The sequence below is a fragment of the Brachycentrus maculatus genome, unplaced genomic scaffold (genome assembly GCF_059751285.1).
Source record: "Brachycentrus maculatus isolate JH-2025_06_01 unplaced genomic scaffold, ASM5975128v1 h1tg000144l, whole genome shotgun sequence".
Taxonomy (NCBI): Eukaryota; Metazoa; Arthropoda; class Insecta; order Trichoptera; family Brachycentridae; genus Brachycentrus; species Brachycentrus maculatus.
Window position 1 is genome coordinate 3,575,642 of NW_028280897.1, and position 20,211 is coordinate 3,595,852.

General features: G+C 31.0%; 1 protein-coding gene across 1 annotated transcript; it reads left to right on the forward strand.

The window, feature by feature from the left end:
• Positions 1-4,579: 4,579 nt before the first annotated feature.
• On the forward strand, positions 4,580-19,713 carry LOC148308939 (sodium channel protein Nach-like). Its single transcript, XM_088260960.1, has 8 exons — positions 4,580-4,586; positions 5,711-5,772; positions 7,399-7,508; positions 13,343-13,475; positions 14,343-14,565; positions 15,236-15,374; positions 16,851-16,957; positions 19,484-19,713. Exons 1-8 carry the CDS (start codon positions 4,580-4,582, stop codon positions 19,711-19,713), a joined length of 1,011 nt encoding a protein of 336 aa, XP_088117086.1.
• The last annotated feature ends 498 nt before the right edge of the window (positions 19,714-20,211 follow it).

Below are 20,211 nucleotides of genomic sequence, written 5' to 3' on the forward strand. Positions count from 1 at the left end.
TTGGAAGTAAGGTATCCATAAGAATACTGCTTATTACGAATAATATCCTTGCATCTCCTTTGAAAGTTTGAGTAAGTCAGGTTGTTAATCGTTATTTCTAGCACATTTCCAGGTTTTCGCCAATAATACGATTTCTCAGTTTGCTTCTCATAAAGTTCATAATGCTTGAAAAATTTTTTTTTTGACATCTCATCAAGAAGAATATAGTCCCGTAAATGCCCAGCCTTCGTTATTCTTCTTAATCCACATATGTCTGGGCATTTACGGGGCTGACGACCGTCATAGCCCGTCATAAATTGGAGATAATCCAGATTTGTGAACAAGTATTTTGACACACTCAAAACGTTGCTTGAAAACGATTGTTTGAATGAATACGTAGAGACGAAGAGCCTTCGCGCGGATATTTGTGCCGGAGCCGTACTTAAAAGATTTTCTAGCCATACTGTGCCGACCTATGAAATACGGGATAACAACCACACGGACTCTCTCAAAAAAATATAATGTAGGCGATTTAAAACGTGAATATGCTAAAAAATTTAATATGATTTTTTTTCCTTTTAAGCGCATTTCGTCGATTTTAAGCGAATTTGAAACACCCCGTACTGTTATTTATTTGACATTGGCGTTTAATACGTCAGCGTCGCCTCGTTTCCGTTTATTCTAATAAATCATGCATATATATTTTTCCGGTCTCGCCCAAGCACTACAATTCAAAAGGTACATATTTAGTATTCTGCTGAATATTCGAGTACAACAAAGCGTTGTTAAGTAAGTCAAAAATATATAAACTATATGAATCAAATATGTATCCCATTTGATTTAATCCGTCAGGGGATGAAACACGTATTTAACTATAAAAAATTTAAACCTTTTTAAATTTCACCTTCTTATTACAAATTAAATAAATGCGCAAACAAAATTTACAGGATTAATTCACGAGCTAACCCAATTATTACTTAGGTATGTATGTACTCATGTGTATAAATTTCTTGTGTCGTAGTAATAGTTGTTTTCATTTTTAATTTATGTTTTACTTGGTAAGTACCATTATTTCTTATTGTGACACGAGCTTCGATGCAATCCGTATATTTTTCAAACTCCATTTTTAGTGTGTCCAAATACTTGTTCACAAAATCTGGATTATCTCCAATTACATAAGTTATTTTCCTATTATTAATAATAGAGTTTCAGCTCAATAAAAAAAACTTCTTTCATCTCACCAATAGATGTCTCTAGTGAAGTTCTAGTGATTCAAGAACAAGATTTCTAAATTGGTCCATATATATAGAACATCCAAGAATTTGAGTAGTGTGGTTGTCAATAATGGGTAGAATGTAAAATGTTACACGCGTGTTAAGTTATCAATTAAACTAGCCTTTGACGGTCGTCAGCCCCGTAAATGACTCTTCATCTTTGATGAGATGTCAAAAAAATAATATGAAAATAAAACTCATTAAGTGGTATTAAACAAATGTTTAATAATCAATCTATCATTCCACAAAGTTAATGCCGAATCAATAAATAATATAATTATTTCTATTTTTTGGGAATTGAACAGTTCAGTAACAACAAATTATATAAGTCATTTACGGGGCCGACGACCGTCATAAGGCTGGTTTAAGTGATCACTTTACATACGTGTAACATTCACCAATTCTACCCATTATTGACAATCACACTACTCAAATTCTTCACAAGTATTTGGATACACTCAAAATGTTGTAAAGAGTTTTATTTAATTTATTATTATTTTCTCGTCAGTTTTACTTTTCACCTGTAGATTGAAACATCTGTAGTTTACGAAACTAGTCGTGTGTAATAAAATAAAACTCATTAAATGGTTTTATACAGGTGTCTATTTTTTATATGAATTAAAATAATATTGTATATTATTTTCAGCACAATGAGCAAAACACAGGGATGGACAGAAGAGAAAAACGTGCAAAGTGATCCCATAATTTTGAGTTTTTCTAGAAGTAAAAACATAACTCCTAAAAAAAATTATGAACAGCCAACTCTTAAAAATGTGTCCACTAGTAAACCATTTTGGTTGAGACACACTATCGAGTTTCTACGGACAACAGGATTCCACGGGTACAAATATATTGCGATGGAGAACATGCCCAATATTGACAGGTTTGGTTAGATTTATGATTGTAGAATTACGCAGTGCGTAGTGTAGGGGTCAGCGCATTTGGCTACCGTGCTAGAGGTCCAGGGCTCGATTCCCAGGGGGGTCAAAATAAGTACCAGGTATAGGTGATTTTCACTCTCATATTTATTTAATATCACCCTAAACTGGTACATGAAGCGCAGGGCTGATCACCTTCATGCGATTGACTGTCAAGATAACACGTCGCCACGATGTCCTAAGCACCATTGGGTGAGGATAACGGTTAAAAAAAAAATCTCTGTAATAATTTTTTTTGTTTGTATTTTTTACAAAAAGGTATTTAAGCAATGGAATCACGATTTAATGCTTAATGTATGGATTTGAAGCATGAAGTTGGCAAAAGTAGGATGAAAATAGACTACATGCAGTCGATAAATTAAACAAGATAATTTTTTATCGAGTTGCTACCATGAGATGAATTGCTCCGGGTGTTCCAATTTTTCCTACCTTAACGTCGTATATCAATGTTGAATGTTATGGTGAATTATTATTTGCAATTTATTTATATATATATATATATATATATATATATATATATATATATATATATATATATATATATATATATATATATATATATATATATATATATATATATATATATATATATATATATATATATATATATATATATATATATATATATATATATATATATATATATATATATATATATATATATATATATATATATATATATATATATATATATATATATATATATATATATATATATATATATATATATATATATATATATAAATATATATGTATATATATATATATAAATATATTTATATATATATATATATATATATATATATATATATATATATATATATATATATATATATATATATATATATATATATATATATATATATATATATATATATATATATATATATATATATATATATATATATATATATATATATATATATATATATATTTATATATATTTATATATATATATATATATATATATATATATATATATATATATATATATATATATATATATATATATATATATATATATATATATATATATATATATATATATATATATATATATATATATATATATATATATATATATATATATATATATATATATATATAAATATATATGTATATATATATATATAAATATATTTATATATATATATATATATATATATATATATATATATATATAAATATATATATATATATATATATATATATATATATATATATATATATATATATATATATATATATATATATATATATATATATAAATATATATATATATATATATATATATATATATATATATATATATAAATATATATATATATATATATATATAAATAAATATATATGATATATATATATATATATATATATATATATATATATATATATATATATATATATATATATATATATATATATATATATATATATATATATATATATATTTATATTCATATATACACATATATATATATATATATATATATATATATATATATATATATATATATATATATATATATATATATATATATATATATATATATATATATATATATATATATATATATATATATATATATATATATATATATATATATATATATATATATATATATATATAATTTCATATAATTTTATAAAATATTTCCATGCTAATACTAATTTGATTGAGCTTTTTAGAATATTCTGGGCGATAGCAGTATTCATTTGCCTAATATTTGCCATAGTCGTCGTCCTGATAGCGTGGCAATGGAATTCCGATAATGCGACACTTACGGTAAATATTACATTTCAAATAATATGTTGACAATTAAAACAACACTTTGTGATTGCTTTTTCCACGTATATTATGGTAAACTTTTGTGACTCGTAATTTTATATCTTTTCGTGACATTTATCGGTGATGATTGATTGAAATGATACAATAAGCTGACTGTCATCAATAAATCATTAGCATTGATGAAAATATTATTAGTTTACGTGTGTAAAGTTAATTAATATGAAAGGATTAATGATTTATTAAATAGGATGATAATTTTATAATCAGTTTTCCTTTCTAATACTTCTGCGTTTAAAAGTAAATATTTGTATATACTTAAAACATAGAAATTCTGATCATCTTTGTACAGCCTTCAATCAGAAGTTCTTTGTTTTAAATGTATTCAAACAGATATTTCTTTGAGGTTCTGGAATCTCAATGATGGACCAAAAAAATATTTTTTATTTCAATAAAGTTATAATATGTATGTAAAAAACATTTGAGTAAGTATCATTAAGAAGGGTTAATTTACATTATAAAAAATACCAGTTTGTGCCATGTATCACTCAATTTTGGGTACTTTTCCACTAAACTTTATGTTATTAGTTAGGTTTGTAAAAATGACAGGTAACTTTTTAAAAATATTTTGTATTTTAACCGTAAAAAAATATTAGAACCAGGGTTAAAAAGAAAAATGTATGGATATGGTTTTATCCTGGACGCAAACCAATTACAATTTTCTGTAGTCGCGTTCCCGAGTGAAAAATCATAGATGTCATTACAAGCATGTTTTGAATTAAAATTTTCAACATAATTTTTGTATTTTTTTATTTAGGCGGATATTCGATATTCGATTTTTTTTTTTAAATGGAGGCCTGGTAAAAAAAAACATTTGACGGAATTATTTTTCTTTCCTTAAAACACGTTTTTGTATTAAAAAAACATTTCTTTGAAATAAATATACGGTCTTGAAAAGAACTGTTATAATTTATAATTTCATTCTGCAGCAACCATGGATTCTTTGGTCTTCCTCTAGGTGTCTTTCGCGGAGGGTCCCTGGCAATTGCCTGGTTCACAATATGATCAGGTTTTCTGCGTTCTATGTGTCCATACCATCTTAATTGCCTTTCCTCTTCCTTACTATCGGTGTCTGTTACACCTAAGCTTCCACGAATGCATATATAGGTGTATGTATGTTTTTCGTGGGGAAAACACGTGACCCCCTTTTTTTTGTTTTTTTTTGTTTTTTGTTTAATCTCTGAATGTTTTTTAATAGTATTATAACATAATTGTGGAATAGTTTAATTGGCTTTTTTTTAACGTAACTATTTTTTGTCAATGTAATGTAATGTTTATTATTGTTAATGTAACTATTGTTTTATATCATTTTTTTTATATAAAAGCTGTACAATTCCCGAATGAATAAAATAAAATAAAATAAAAAATTAAACAATTGTGAGAACATTTTCAAGAATAGTCGATGACTTCAAAGGCAACAAGTACACAGACAAGAGGATATTTTGCCATGAATGGTTTCAAACGCCGTCGTCAAAAGTGCCACGTATACGATAGACAAAATATGGAAAGACCAGGGTGTGAGTAATAACACCTAGATAAAGCCTTTCGGGAGTTTGGTCCACTCCATTCTTCTCTATGCTGCAGAAACATGGACCACAAAAGTAGCAAAAAGGAAAAAAATTGAAGCTTCCAAAATGTGGTTTTGGGGCGCATACTCCGAATTCCATGGACAGCTAGACGCATCAACGAGACCATTCGCCAGGAACTACACTTGGATGGCTTTACTCTGGCCAATGTATGTACACGACGGATTCTCCAGTTTTGTGGATACGTTGCACGTGGCAATGAGGATAGCCTGGAATGACTGGTTGTGATCGGAAGCCTGGAGGGGAAGAGGGGGAGAGGAAGATCCCGCACGATGGACCGATCAAGTTAAGTCAGCAGCAGGCACCACGGTGATCTGAGCGTTACGTGCAGCGCTGTCAAGGGATAAGAGTCATTGCTTCCACAATGGTCACAAACCTCCGTAATGAGGAATAAGACGGAGAAGAAGGTTTCAATTGAATTGATTAAGATCGCCAATACTGTTTGAAATATTTATCGACTTTATTTCAGTTACCGGCCACGCAAGGACTATGAGCAAAGGTAGCGTAGTGGAGGCTATACTTGTCAATAATTGAGGTTGACTGATTAAGTAGTCACTTTATATTGGTTAGAGAGATAAAAAGTTTCCGAGAAATTACGTACACACACGCGACGGAATTGTGTTATTCTTGACAACAAAACAATGCGAAAAGTTTTACCTACAATATTTATACCAAGAGTCTCATCGAGAAAAAAACTACGTGAAACTTCAGTGTTACAAATAATAAAGCGACTAAAAACAATCACGAAGGAATCGAAGCGCGTCTGTCTAAAGGTTGCAGGGATGAAAGCTTCTGGGATCATATTCCCGAACGATAATTTTTTTGGCGAAAAATCTAACCAACAGGAAATCATGGAAGAGACACTTTCTATCGCTAGAACGCGATGAGAATATAAGAGAGAAATTAAAAGTGTACTCGTATAAGTAGCACCTTTATATTACATCATGAATTGTTTCACAAAAATTATATTTCTCCCTTAAAATTTCAAGTACCAACGCGACTTTAACACATTCGTTTCAGTATTAACGTTACTTATTCGATTTTTGGAAAAAGGACTTCTTAGACGACGATTCGATAATTGAACGAGAATCGAGAGTGAAATTTCAAGTACGAGTCACGTTTATTGGGCACATTTCGTTACATGCGAGAGTAAAGATATAACGTCTAGATTTTTTTTGATATCTCATCAAAGATGAAGAAGAAAATGGAAGTCTGGGCATTCATCAAGTCTGGGACCGTCATAGGCTGGTTTAAGTAATCACTTTGCACACGTGTAACATTACCAAATCTACCCAGTATTGACAACTACACTACTCAAATTCTTGGAAGTTCTATATATTTGAAATTGGTTTCCTGACATCGCTCACTCCTTTCAAGAACGTCATAAATCAAAATACTTGATTTTTCAGGAGAACGTTATTAAAGTTTAAAAATATATTACAATGTATTAAAAATAAATATCAAGCCACTTATTGAACTTTTTACTGTGCAACAGATCTTTTTTGATAAAACCTGAAGGTTTTTTCTCCATTTGAAAAATATTTAGTTTATCAAAAAAAAAAATTAAACCATACCTTTTCTTTAAAATTCAAAAACAACACTTTCTGCCCTGTAGCGGGTAAATATTAAGTTAAAAATATACCGATTTTGCTGGGATATAGTACATTTTCTGGGCATTCCGAAAACATGCACAGCTGAAAATTAACGATTTTTGATTTATGACGTTCTTGAAAGGAGTGAGCGACATGTTTGTAATTTATTTGCATTTTTTCAAGGTTATTGAAAGCACTCATTTTTCAATATGGAGGTTTCCCTATCCAACTGTGTCATTATGTCCGCTTAACAAAGTTTCCCACAACGTCGCTAAAGAAATATCATCAACTTGGTTAGTAATTTTTAAAGTACCTTAACCATAGATGTTCTAGACCTAGGGTGTCAAATTCAAAAGGCACCAAGGGCCAAATAAGGTATTTTGGCTACGCCGGCGGGCCACATCAAACACTCAAAAATCAGTATCATTTTGTACTGTTTTTAATAAAGCTACTAACTATAGCGTATACATGAAGCTATTGCCTCTAAACGCTAAATGTAATAATTTTTAAGGATGGAATGAAGAAAAATAAAAATAAAATACATTACAAAAAAATACTGTTTTTTTGTAATCTATAGTATAATTTTTGTTATAATCAGAATCGGAGGTATTATATAAATATAAACAGTGCGTGAAGAGTGTGCAGGAGCCGCGACCCTATATTCGCATCTCACTCTTGCATACATGCACTGTGTAAGCTTGAGGAGCTCAAAGCTCAATGTTCTCTATCTAGCGGTCAGTTGCTCTTCAGCATTAATGTACATTATTATAATTTGTGACTTCATTTAAAATTAATTAAGGGGATTAACTATGATGTCTGTATTTTTCTAATTTAAAATCGCTACATTTTTTATTGTGTAGTGACTACCCAACACCGGGACGCGCGTTTTATTTTTACACCGAAACGGAAAGGTTAATGAAGAAAAAAATATTCGCTCCAATATAAATGAATGCTAACAAAAATAATTTTGTCCGTGTTAGAACGTATTAATCAAGCTCTTTGTGTGTGTGTTTTATTACTTTATTTATTTAAGTATTTATTATTAAGGAAACTACCCGAGAATATGAGTTCCGAGGAACTGTATGAAAACCTGAAGGATGTAACGTTTTTATTGGGTAACAGGGAAGTTAACAAGGAAATGGATAGAAGGATGTCCAATTTGCAAGCCGTAATTGATCTTAATAATACGACTGCTTCCGACTTTATGGACAAGGTATTATGTTTTTACATTTTGGATTTGCACAACTATTATACCCATCTGTGTGGAAGTAATCTAAAACGAATTAACCATCATGCTGCTTCACCGCAGGGGCATAGAATGCCATACCAATATGTCTATGCCACACTTACGTATATCGTAGTCATACAGGAGAAAGAAAGAGGAAGGCCGAGAAAAATTTGGCACGATCAGGTATACCAAATACTTGAAAGCGGTCAGGTTAGGAGTCGATACAATCGGCGGGTGTGAAGAGGCGAGGAATGTTTGCAAAGACAGAATGGTGTGGCGTTCTATTCTCTCTGCCTAGCCCTGCGGGGAAGCGGTGTGATGGTTAGTTAGTTAGCTTATACAGGAGAAAGTGACCAAGTACATTTTTTTACAAAAACGTTATCATTAAGTATTTGATATCCTACTAGCTTAATATTGCCCTGAAAAAAATACCAAAGGATTATAAATATCAAGGTGACTTGAAAGTATAATACATTTACTTGTTAAAAATGACTGACTGCATTGATGTTTATTTTCTTGCCAAGCAAAAGTGACTTAAATGGCTCTCTTCAAAATTTTACATTTTGTTAGTTGGTCACTTTCTCCTGTACGGCTTCGATTTGCATCATTCATATTTATGCATCTCCTTATACGTACCCGCCGATCATTTCACTCCTGACGCGACCACGTCCAAGTATGACATTCTCGATCATGGCAATTTTTCCTCGATCTTCATCTGTTTCTAACAACGTTCGTCTCATATAATATATTTGATTTATTGTTCTTTCTTAACTCATTCGATTCACACGCCCAAACCATCTCAACACTCCTTTCGTAATTTTATCGATAATCATTTTTTGACATCTCATCAAAGATGATGAAGAATATGGAAGTCTGGGCATTTGCGGGGCTGACGACCTTCATAGGCTGGTTTAAGTGATCACTTAACATACGTGTAACATTAACCGATTCTACCCATTATTGACAACCTACTATACACTACTCAAATTCTTGGAGGTTCTATATACATGAACCAATTTTTGAAACACTGTTCTTGAATCACTAGAACTTCACTAGAGACATCTATTGGTGAGATGAAAAGAAGCTTTTTATTGGGCAGAAACTCTTCGATTAGTATGTGAGGTCCGAATCCTGGATTATAATCACACACATGAGAAACGCCAGGAAATATCATTTTTATTATTTAAGCTTATAATTTGACTATTAATTTTATCGATAATGCTTATCTCATTGTGCTTAGTCTATTTTCATTCTTATTTTGCAAACTGCATACTTCACTTCCACACGACAGGGTTGGAACTAGGACTCCGTTGTATACTCTATAATATTAGGCAAACAAGTGCTTAGAGCTGACGTCTGCTTGTATGGAGAAAATTTTCTTAAATCACTATTCGAATATTTATAATATTTACATCGTTTTGCCGCACTGAGAGATTGCATTTCTGCCTTTAATTTCACAATAACAATGGTTCTACTATACTTGATTTGTTTTCATCGTTTTCAGTTGACTCCAGCATGCAAAGACATAATAGAGAGATGCTCATGGAAAGGTACAAATACAAGATGTGACATATTGTTCCAAAGAATCATTACATCCAATGGCCACTGTTGTGGGTTCAATTACTATGCACTTAAAAAACCGCTTCATTATTCGGAGTAAGTAATAAATCGTTGAAACAAAACTTCGATAGTCACTAATTGGACGAGAACTGAGAGGGCCATTTCAAGGACGCGTTATTAGGTTCATTTGGTTACACGAGAGAGAAGAAAGATATAACGTTGAGAGAAGGGGAGAGAAAGCTACACATTCCGATACCATGGGAGTGGAGCATGAGAGTGCGAATCATACACAACGATACAAAATTAACCAACTAACTAACCGTCCAGCCGCTTCTCCACAAGGTTAGGCAGAGAGGAAAGAACGCCACACCGATCTGTCTTTGCACACAATCTTTGCCTCTTCTACATTCTTACATCTCATACATACAAGCCGATTTTTCCGACTCTTGACCTGACTACTTTCAAGTATTTAAAATACTTGATTATGCCAAGTTTTAATTATACCAATGATTATACAAAGCGATAGAATTAAGCAGTATCGCGCAAGCGCAGGTGAAGATGTTCACATCAGACGCTTTATATGAACAACCGAGCACGCGTACTGTAAATAATATTTGTCGTTGTGTTTTGTGATAATTAACGTTTTTTCTTGTTGTCTAGAAAATATTGAATCACGCACATATATCTTGTATTTCAGCAATCCAACCAACAAACCATTCATTAATTAGTAGTACCAATAAAAACGCCAAAAAAAGAAAACCAAGTAAATTTATATTTTAAATTAAAGGCATTAATTTACAACATTTTGAGTTTATTCCAACTACTTGTTCACAAATCTGGATTATCTCCAATTATAGGAGTTATTTTCATATTATTTTTTGACATCTCATCAAAGATGAAGAAGAATATGGAAGTCTGGGTATTTACGGGGCTGACGACCGTCATAGGCTGGTTTATGTGATCAATTTACACACGTGAAACATTCACCAATTCTACCCATTATTGACTACCACACTACTCAAATTCTTGGAAGTTCTTTATACAATATGTGAACCAATTTCGAATCGTTGTTCTTGAATCACTAGACCTTCACGTAAATACCCAGACTTTTATATTCTTCTTCATCTTTGATGAGATATTAAAAAATAATAGGAACATTTTGTATTGCTGTATTTTTATTGAATATTGGGATTTTTTGTTTGTTTATATATTAAAAATAAGAATTAACTAATGAAATCCAGAATCCTAATTTGATTTTGACGAATGGTCCATCTCGAAGGCACTGACAACAAAGAAAACCAGCAAATCGAATATTAGATGCTTATGTACATATTATCGACATTTGGAATTGATGGACACGTTTGAATCTACCTGTATAGTAGAATGGCTAATGTTTGTGTAGCGAGTAGTTCTCTAACACAATCTATGATATCGTGACTATATTGACATTATTAGCTTCCTGGTCCAATTTGTTTAGGACCATATTAATCATGCTTGGTAATTAAACTTAGCGTTGTCACTTGTGAGGATGCCTAGCAACAATTATATTTCCATGAATAGATTCGGCAGTGACTTTGTAGTAATATATAAATACAATGCTTCAAATAATGTTTAAAACGACTCACAGCAACACCAAACCAATGTTAAACAGAGAATCCAATATTATAATACACGAGGACATAATAAAATACATGTGGAGCTGATAAACACAACTAAGTTTGGAGAAAGGTCCTCTCAATATATTGCCTATACCCAAATTAACCAGCTGCCTGACATATCGTAGTCGTACAGGAGAAAGTGACCAACTAACAAAACGTAAAATGTTCAGGAGGGCCATTTAAGTCACTTTTGCTTGGCAAGAAAAGAAATTATCAATGCAGTTAGTCATTTTTAACAAGTCAATATATTATACTTCCAAGTTTAAAATCCTTTGGGATTTTTTTCAGGGCAATATCAAGCTATTAAGTTATCAAATAGTCAATGATCACGTTTTTGTAAAAAAAATGCTCTTGGTCACTTTCTCCCAATAGAACCCAGTCAGGAATCGAAAATGAAACAACTGAAAAAAAAACACTTTTTTTAAGGATGTAAGTGTTTGCGATTAGCCATATTTTCTATTTTTGTTTTTCTATTAAACATGCTTCTAACCTCATGTTTTTTTATGTGCCTATATACAATACCTTTCATTGCTTTATATTTTACATTTTGCTTTGTGTTTTCTGATTTGTTTTTCAATGTTGTTTACCTTAATACCTTGTTCCAAAATGAGTGATGGAAATTACTCATCAGGAATATTTATATGACTTATGTATGTAATACATTTTTTACGTACGTTTCGCGAGGCATCACTGTATAATCCATGGTTTCCCAAACTATCCTAAATTTTATATATGATGTGACTAATGTATGTAATATGTTTAAATAAATAAGTAAATAAATTAATACCTTCGTATTATTTTTTGACATCTCATCAAGGATGAAGAAGAAAATGGAAGTCTGGGCATTTACGGGGCTGACGACCGTCATAGGCATATGACGGTGGTCAGCCCCGTAAATGCCCAGACTTCCATATTCTTCTTCATATCAAAAAATAATATGAAAAATAACTCCTAAAATAAAATATTGGAGATAATCCAGATTTGTGAACAAGTATTTGGACACACTCAAAACGTTGTAAATTAATGCCTTTAATTTTAAATAAAAATTTACTTGGTTATTACCGCTATTTCTTAAAATCTTTAAAATTATTAACACGAAAAGTCATAAACTGCATTTTTTTACATTTTGAAACAATAGAAATTCATAAAAATAAAATATTGAAAATCCCACAATTAACAATATGACAAAAACTAAAGCCTCCTCCCCATTGTCTCTATTAAAGTCGCCTTCAGCCTTCAACGTCCCAAAGACAACTGATAAATTTAAACTTAGCTTCACATACGGAGTTTCGAAATGATACGAAATGTATCGAAACACGTGTCATAATAGATTTTAAGAAGTAGTGGTATTCACAATGTCAAACATAAATTAAAAAGGATTATATTGAAATATGTTGTCCTTATTTCTAAAGCTAGTCAATATTAACTAATATTATTATGAGATTCTATTATAAGCCACAATATTTTAAATATGCCCATATCTTTGTTCACAAATTTGAGTTTGTCCACTTATAATTTTTTTTGAGGAAGATGATAATCTCAACTTCCGACAAAATTCTAAACGAAGACATTAGGCGAAGCTGTGTGATCGAAGATGTTGTACGACGGAGAAGAGAAAGAAGAAGATTTGGACACACTCTAAATATTGTGTTATTCACGTTTTATGAATGTTTATTTTTAGGAAAATAAAAATAATGACACCTCAAATACCAAGGAGAGTAGCGGGCTGCGGTTTCCAAACTGCGCTGTCAGTGCTTCTCAAAGTTAGATCACCAGATTATTACTCATCCGTGTTTGGAGCTTTTGGAGTTCGGGTAATACCAGAAATTAATACAAATCATTGGCCTATTTAAAAGAAGGTTCAGCCTCATCTGATGCCGATTATCAACTGTCAATCCATCTCTTTGGTGATCTGCCCGTGAGTCGTCTACCTTAGGGTAGATATTGAAATCTGGATGGTTCCATTTTCCTCACATGCGCATACCATTATCCTCTTCGTTGCCCTCCCCACCTACAAATCGCAATTTTGTCTTAGCCTAGTGTTCCTTATTTTATCTCATAGACTCTTGGCAGATATGCTTCTTGGAGTCTTCATTTCAGACACTTTTAGCGCGTTTTTTGTTACTGCGTTTTCCGCTCTGCAATTGATTCCACACATCATGATGCGTGGCCAGTTTCTTTTAGTTCCTCAGGCTTATTTCCTTCAGGAAATGAAAACATGACTTATGAATTAATAACTAGGTTCAGTCGAATGCAGTCGCAATACGTTATCTCAGACGAATGTGCCGCAAAACGTTGTATAATAGATGTTCGAATGGTGATACACAGAAAGAATGCAAAGTTGAGATAAGCATTATCGATAAAATCAAGAAAGGGGTGTTGAGATGTTTTGGGTATGTGAAGATGTGAATGAATGAGGAAAGAATACCATATATATTATATAGTATGTACCAACGGCGTGCATTCAATATAGGCAGAAAAACAATGCCGATCGTAACTTACCAGCGTGACATATTAAAAACGCAACCAGTACCTTACCTACCATACTAAGTTGTACCTAGCTTACCTTACTATCTACCCCTACTGCCTACCCTTATAAATTCGATGTGCACGCCAGTTGTATGTACTTTATGCAATTTATATACTGTGAGTATTTCGACAGTAAACATGCCCTTTTTCAGGTATTTATCCAATATGCTTACGAGTACCCGGATGAGAACGCCTCGACAAAGCTTATAGGCAGTAAGTCTGAAGCATTCTTCGCCATTTCTCCGGAAATGACGTATTCAACCATCGGCGTGAGCAGTTTTCCGATAGAAAAGAGACAGTGCGTGTTCAACCAGGAGAGGAAGACATCATCTTTTACCAAGTACACCTACAATAACTGCCTTGCAGAATGTCGCAGTGACATAGTTTTTGCCATATGTGGATGTATCCCATACTTTCTCCCAAACAATGGTAAGGATACATGTACGAGTATGTACATATGTATATATACACACAAAATATAATATTAAGATATTATTTATTTTATTTGTTTAAACTTCATGTACAGAAGATAAATAAGTTCATTCGCGGGCTTATCGTTAAAAAGCAGTATCTTCCAACCAACCAAACATAGACTAATGATATCGGTCAAAACATTTGATACTATATAAAGCTGTTTGCAATCAGATGGAAGATAGTATTTGAACATCAAAAAAATGTAAATATCAAATTGATGATAATAAGGAAGGCAACGGAAAAAGGGAATTTAGGGAAGGAGGTAGAGGGGAAAACTAAGGGAGAAAGTTTGATGGCAGTTAGAATTATAATGATAAATAGTAATGTCTCAGACGTTTCTTAAAAGTTATAAGAAAAGGTGCATTTTTTACTAGAAGAGGTCATTAATTCCATATTACTAAAATTCAAATACATTTATTAAAATACTTTATAATTGCAGGATCTAGACGAATTTGTGATTTTAGACAAATCAAATGTGTTTACAACGCTAGGGGTGAGTTTTTTTTAAATGAACACTGTATTATTATTTGTATAAATATATATAAATCATAATAATACATACATCTTTCAGAATACTACATTGGGTCTGTACCGAGTGTCAACGGTTCAAAATGTGACTGTATGCCAGACTGCCAATATTACGTTTATCCTTTGGAACTTTCGAACGGAAGACTTACCGCTCCCGACGCTTACAACTCCATAAGTTTCTTGTGAGTAACAATTCTGTCAAAGATTTCCATTTAAGTATAATAAAAGTATAATATTTAAGTAAATAACAAAATCTTATTTTCAAAACAAGATTTACTTGGTAAATATTATCGTTTCATAAAATCTATTTCGACACGTGTTTCGATGCATTCTCTACCATTTTCGAAAACCGGAAAGTATTTTTATTATTCTCAATATTATTAATATTTAAAGCATTTACTTTGTGGTTAGTCATTTTTGCTTATTTATTTTTTTATTCCAATTCGAACCCCCCCCCACTCCTCTCATCCTACAAGTATATAAGTAGATTCGATTCCTAGTCTAATTTTAATATACGTTTAACCTCGGCTCGTAACGCATGTCTGTATTGAAAACTATAGTGCATGTTGGTCTTCGGGTCGACCAAAAATCGCATGTGTTAGACATTTTGTGTAGTTTTGAGTGTGTAAATGGTGCTATGGTGGTGAAGGGTAGTATTGTTTGCATGTTGTATTAGTGATTGTCCTGACGAAGAGACGGGTACGTCTCGAAACCGGTAGACGTAAAAATCTCGGTGAGTGGTTATATACTAATTTTATTAACATTTTTGTAAAAAAATAAATAAGTATTTTTATTTTTATTTTTTTAAATTTCTGTACTTAGCTTAATTCACATTTAACACAAACTATTTTACAGTATGCAAAACATTTATTTTTTAATTCTTTCAGACTCTTTTCATTCTTCATACATTTTCGAACCTTATATATAATGCAATTTTGGGACTCTATGAGTATATTTTTTTAAATGACGGTATTATTTTATCCATATTTCTAGAACTACGTTTATGATTTTTTGTTGCATTTTATCGTCAAAAAAATATAAACTTATATATTTAAAAGTAAGCATATTAAAGATAAGTCTCTTTTTTATGCATAACCAGTTGAGTTCTTTCCTATTTTTTCTACATTATTCCATCAATTATTCTTAAGTTCTATTATTATAGCTTTATTTTGAAGAATCTCCAATTTATATAAATTTCTTTCAAAACAACCTTCCTATTAAAACATTTAGTATTTTAAGATCCCCTTGGGTCATTCGTGCTGTTAAGTTGTCGTTAAAAACCAAAAGAGAATTCAGTCTGCAAAGAACTCCAAATGAAATAGACCTTGGGCCAATCACCAAGAAATTCTGACAAATATATAATTTTACTTGTAAACATTGGACTTGTATAAGCATTTGTATAAACGTATTTAACTTGTATTCAAGTATATTTAAAAAATATTAACAACTAACAAAAAAACTGAAAAATTTAAAAAAATATTATAATTTAATTCTTTTTTAAACATTTCTATCTTACATAATTTTAATATTAGTAACGTTGTTTTCTTCAATAAAAAGTCTAAGCTCTTATGTTTGGAGAGGGACTTACACTCACTGTTTATGTTTATACTTATGATTGATGTAATAGTTTTTTTACATTTGATGATGATTTTTTACAGCAAAGATGTTCGCTTAGCTAATCAATCTTTGATACATGTGTACTTCAATGATCTCGTCGGAACACGTTACAGGAAAGACGTTTATATGAACTGGCTCAATCTTTTATGTAAGTTAAAAAGTCCAATATAATCTACAAAAAATATAAAACTAAAATTTTCTCATTAAAAAAACACTGCAATTCTATGTTGATTGATCGCGAAGAATAGCTCTCATTGAAGTATACAGCCCTTGTATAGACAAAAGCAACTTACTTAAATAACCTTAGTAAGCTTGTTTTTCAATGATTGTAATATTATCATAACTTTTTTCTTTACAGTAATTTAAAATTTTTATTTTATTAAAATTAAACACTTGAATAATCCACTTAATCGAGTTTTATTTTTATTTACGACTAGTTTCGAAAACGACAATTGTTTTCATCTTCTGGTACAAATTAAAACTAACGAATAAAAATATATTTAGGTGTATATATAGGTTAATAAATATAGGTAGGGGGGTTAAGGAACAACATTTTTTGTAAAAGGAAAAATTGATAATAATGGTGACGTATTTTGAAACAGTATATTATTAATATTTTTTTTATCTGAACTAAAATTTTTATGTGTTTCTAAATTTTCTAAATTATTCATGACTTGACCTTTATTTGTAACAGAGTGTAATAATTTAAGTGTATGAGAGTCAAATGAGTGGTTAGTTTCCATGATATGATTTGCAAATTCCGAAAAATAATTACTTGTTAGAATTAGAGAACATCGTCGATGTTAATAATATATTATTAATTCAGATAAAACAATAATTAATAATATACTTTTTCAAAATACGTCACCATTATTATCAATATTTCCTTTAACAAAAAATGTTGTTCCTTTACCCCCCTACCTATATTTATTAACCTATATATTCACCTAAATATATTTTTATTCGTTAGTTTTAATTTTTACCAGAAGATGAAAACAATTGTCGTTTTCGAAACTAGTCGTAAATAAAAATAAAACTTGATAAAGTGGATTATTCAAGTGTTTAATTTTAATGAAATAATCATGTCATTCCACAAAGTTAATGCCGAATCAATAAATAAATAAATTTATTGTTACAAAAATACATTATTCAATAGTGTCATTAAATAATGACACAGATGGAATATTCGACAAAATATATTTGGTCATATAAAAAGTCTGCGGTTTTTTGGTATATCTTTGAACAAAAAATTTACTTCAAAAATGGTTCCATTTCGTTGCGTTTTAGCAGCATTTTACTAATGGTAATTCGGTCAGTAAAATTTCTTCGCGTTAATTCATGTATTACCCTTCTTTTAGTAGCTTGCTCTTTTCAAATAATTTCAAACTGCCATGTGGTTGATGTTTAGTGTCTCCGCTATTTCTCGACAGCTTGCGTGTCAGTCTTGCTCCAACAGTTAAAAATTTCATCGACTTTTTCTATGACTAGCCGACCAGAGCATGATGCATATTTGACATCGAAATTTCAGGAACGGGATTGAGCAAATAACTCCTGGGTCCTTTGTTTACTCAAAGCATTCTCACCGTAGACTTCACAAAATTTTCGGCAATTTGTGCAAAGTGTTTACCCTTTTGATTGTAAAAAATCATAACAAAGCGCGTTTCTTCAGATATTTCATTCATTTTAAAATCAATATTTTTACGAAAGCAATAAATTGGAAATCAAATGTAGATTAAAATGTCCCTTTTTAAGCGCATGTTCATTTTAAACAATCGGGTGAGTATTGCCTAATATATGGGCATCAACATTATCTAGTGGCAAAAAACCGCACAGACTTTTTGTATGACCTATTAACTTATGACAGTCTAACTACTATATTTATGCTAAAACATTCCTTACATATGCATTTAAGAATTAACTTCACATTACACAAGAATGTGAAGTTAATTCTTAAATGCATACGTAAGGAATGTTTTTTTTGTCCGCCTCCGTAGTGTAATGGTCAGCACGCTCGGCTACCGTTCTGGAGGTCCCGGGTTCGATTCCCAGGGGGGGTCTAATAAATAAAAGTGATTTTTTCACTCTAATATTTATTCAATATTACCCTGGACTGGTACCTGAGGCGGAAGGCTGATCACCTTTCCTTCGTGTTTTGACGATCAAGATAGCACTGCGTGCCCTATGCACCATTGGGGTGCGGATGAGGGTTCGAATGAAATGAATAACACAAGAAAGCACCTCCTAATAAATAAAGCATACAAGTTACAATAAACAAGCTTAATTTGGACTTAATTGTAATGGTAACGTATTACAATATCCAAAACACATCAAACCTGATCCAACATACCTCTTTTGGTCGAAGGAACTTTGATTATTATGCAATAAAGTTGAATAACCTGCTTCCATTATCCATAAAATCATTGAACAACGAAACTACGTATAAAAGAGCTTTCATAAACGGATAATGGAAGTGGTTATATCTGACATAGATCGCATCATTTGTCCGATTGCATGTCATAAACAATTTACTTTTCATATAACTTTATAAATAAGTATTGTAAAATGTGCCTTCGGCACGGGAAAACCCAATATGCGTGGCACATTGTTGTAAATCGTAATTTGTAATTATGTGAATGATGAAAAAAAATAACAAACCATATTTTCTTTTTTTCAGCATCGTTCGGAGGACTTCTTTCTCTCTTCGTTGGCTTTAGTATGGTTTCAGCATTTGAACTAGTTTATTTTTTTACACTTAGATTATTTTTCGACATGAGGCAGAAAGAAAAGAATAATTCGCAAACTGTTACGACTATTTGGGAAGATCCCACGAATAAAGGAACTAATTTAAAAAAACAAAACTTCACGAGTGTTGGAATTATTGATATTCCAAATCAATGGAAATAAAAATAAGCGTGACGTTGCCCACCTTATCAAGCTGATATGCCTTGGGAATGTTTGATGGGGTGTAGGGAGATGAAAGAAAATTCTGCACAAAAATATACTTAAATTAATTTAATAAAAAAATAAAAACTATACGTTAGCGACTTTAACTTAAGCTAATCTTAAATTAGCTTAAAATTAATTAATCCTATCTTAAATTACACTTATTCTAACTTTTGGTGGAAAAGATGCGCCGTGATGCTAGGATGACCAATGTCCTTTGTGGAAAAGGTGCGCCGTGATGCTGGAATGACGTTCTTCTTATGACTATCGGTTTCGAAGCTAACCGCTTCTTTATCAAGACTGATTAGTTTTAATTAGTCTTGATAAAGAAGCGGTTAGCTTCGAAACCGGTAGACATTATAATTAAGTTATAATAAAATATTTTTAGTGATTTTAAAACAAACTTACATTTTAATTATAAAAATAAGCGTTTTCTTCAAACGCGAATAAAATTATAAA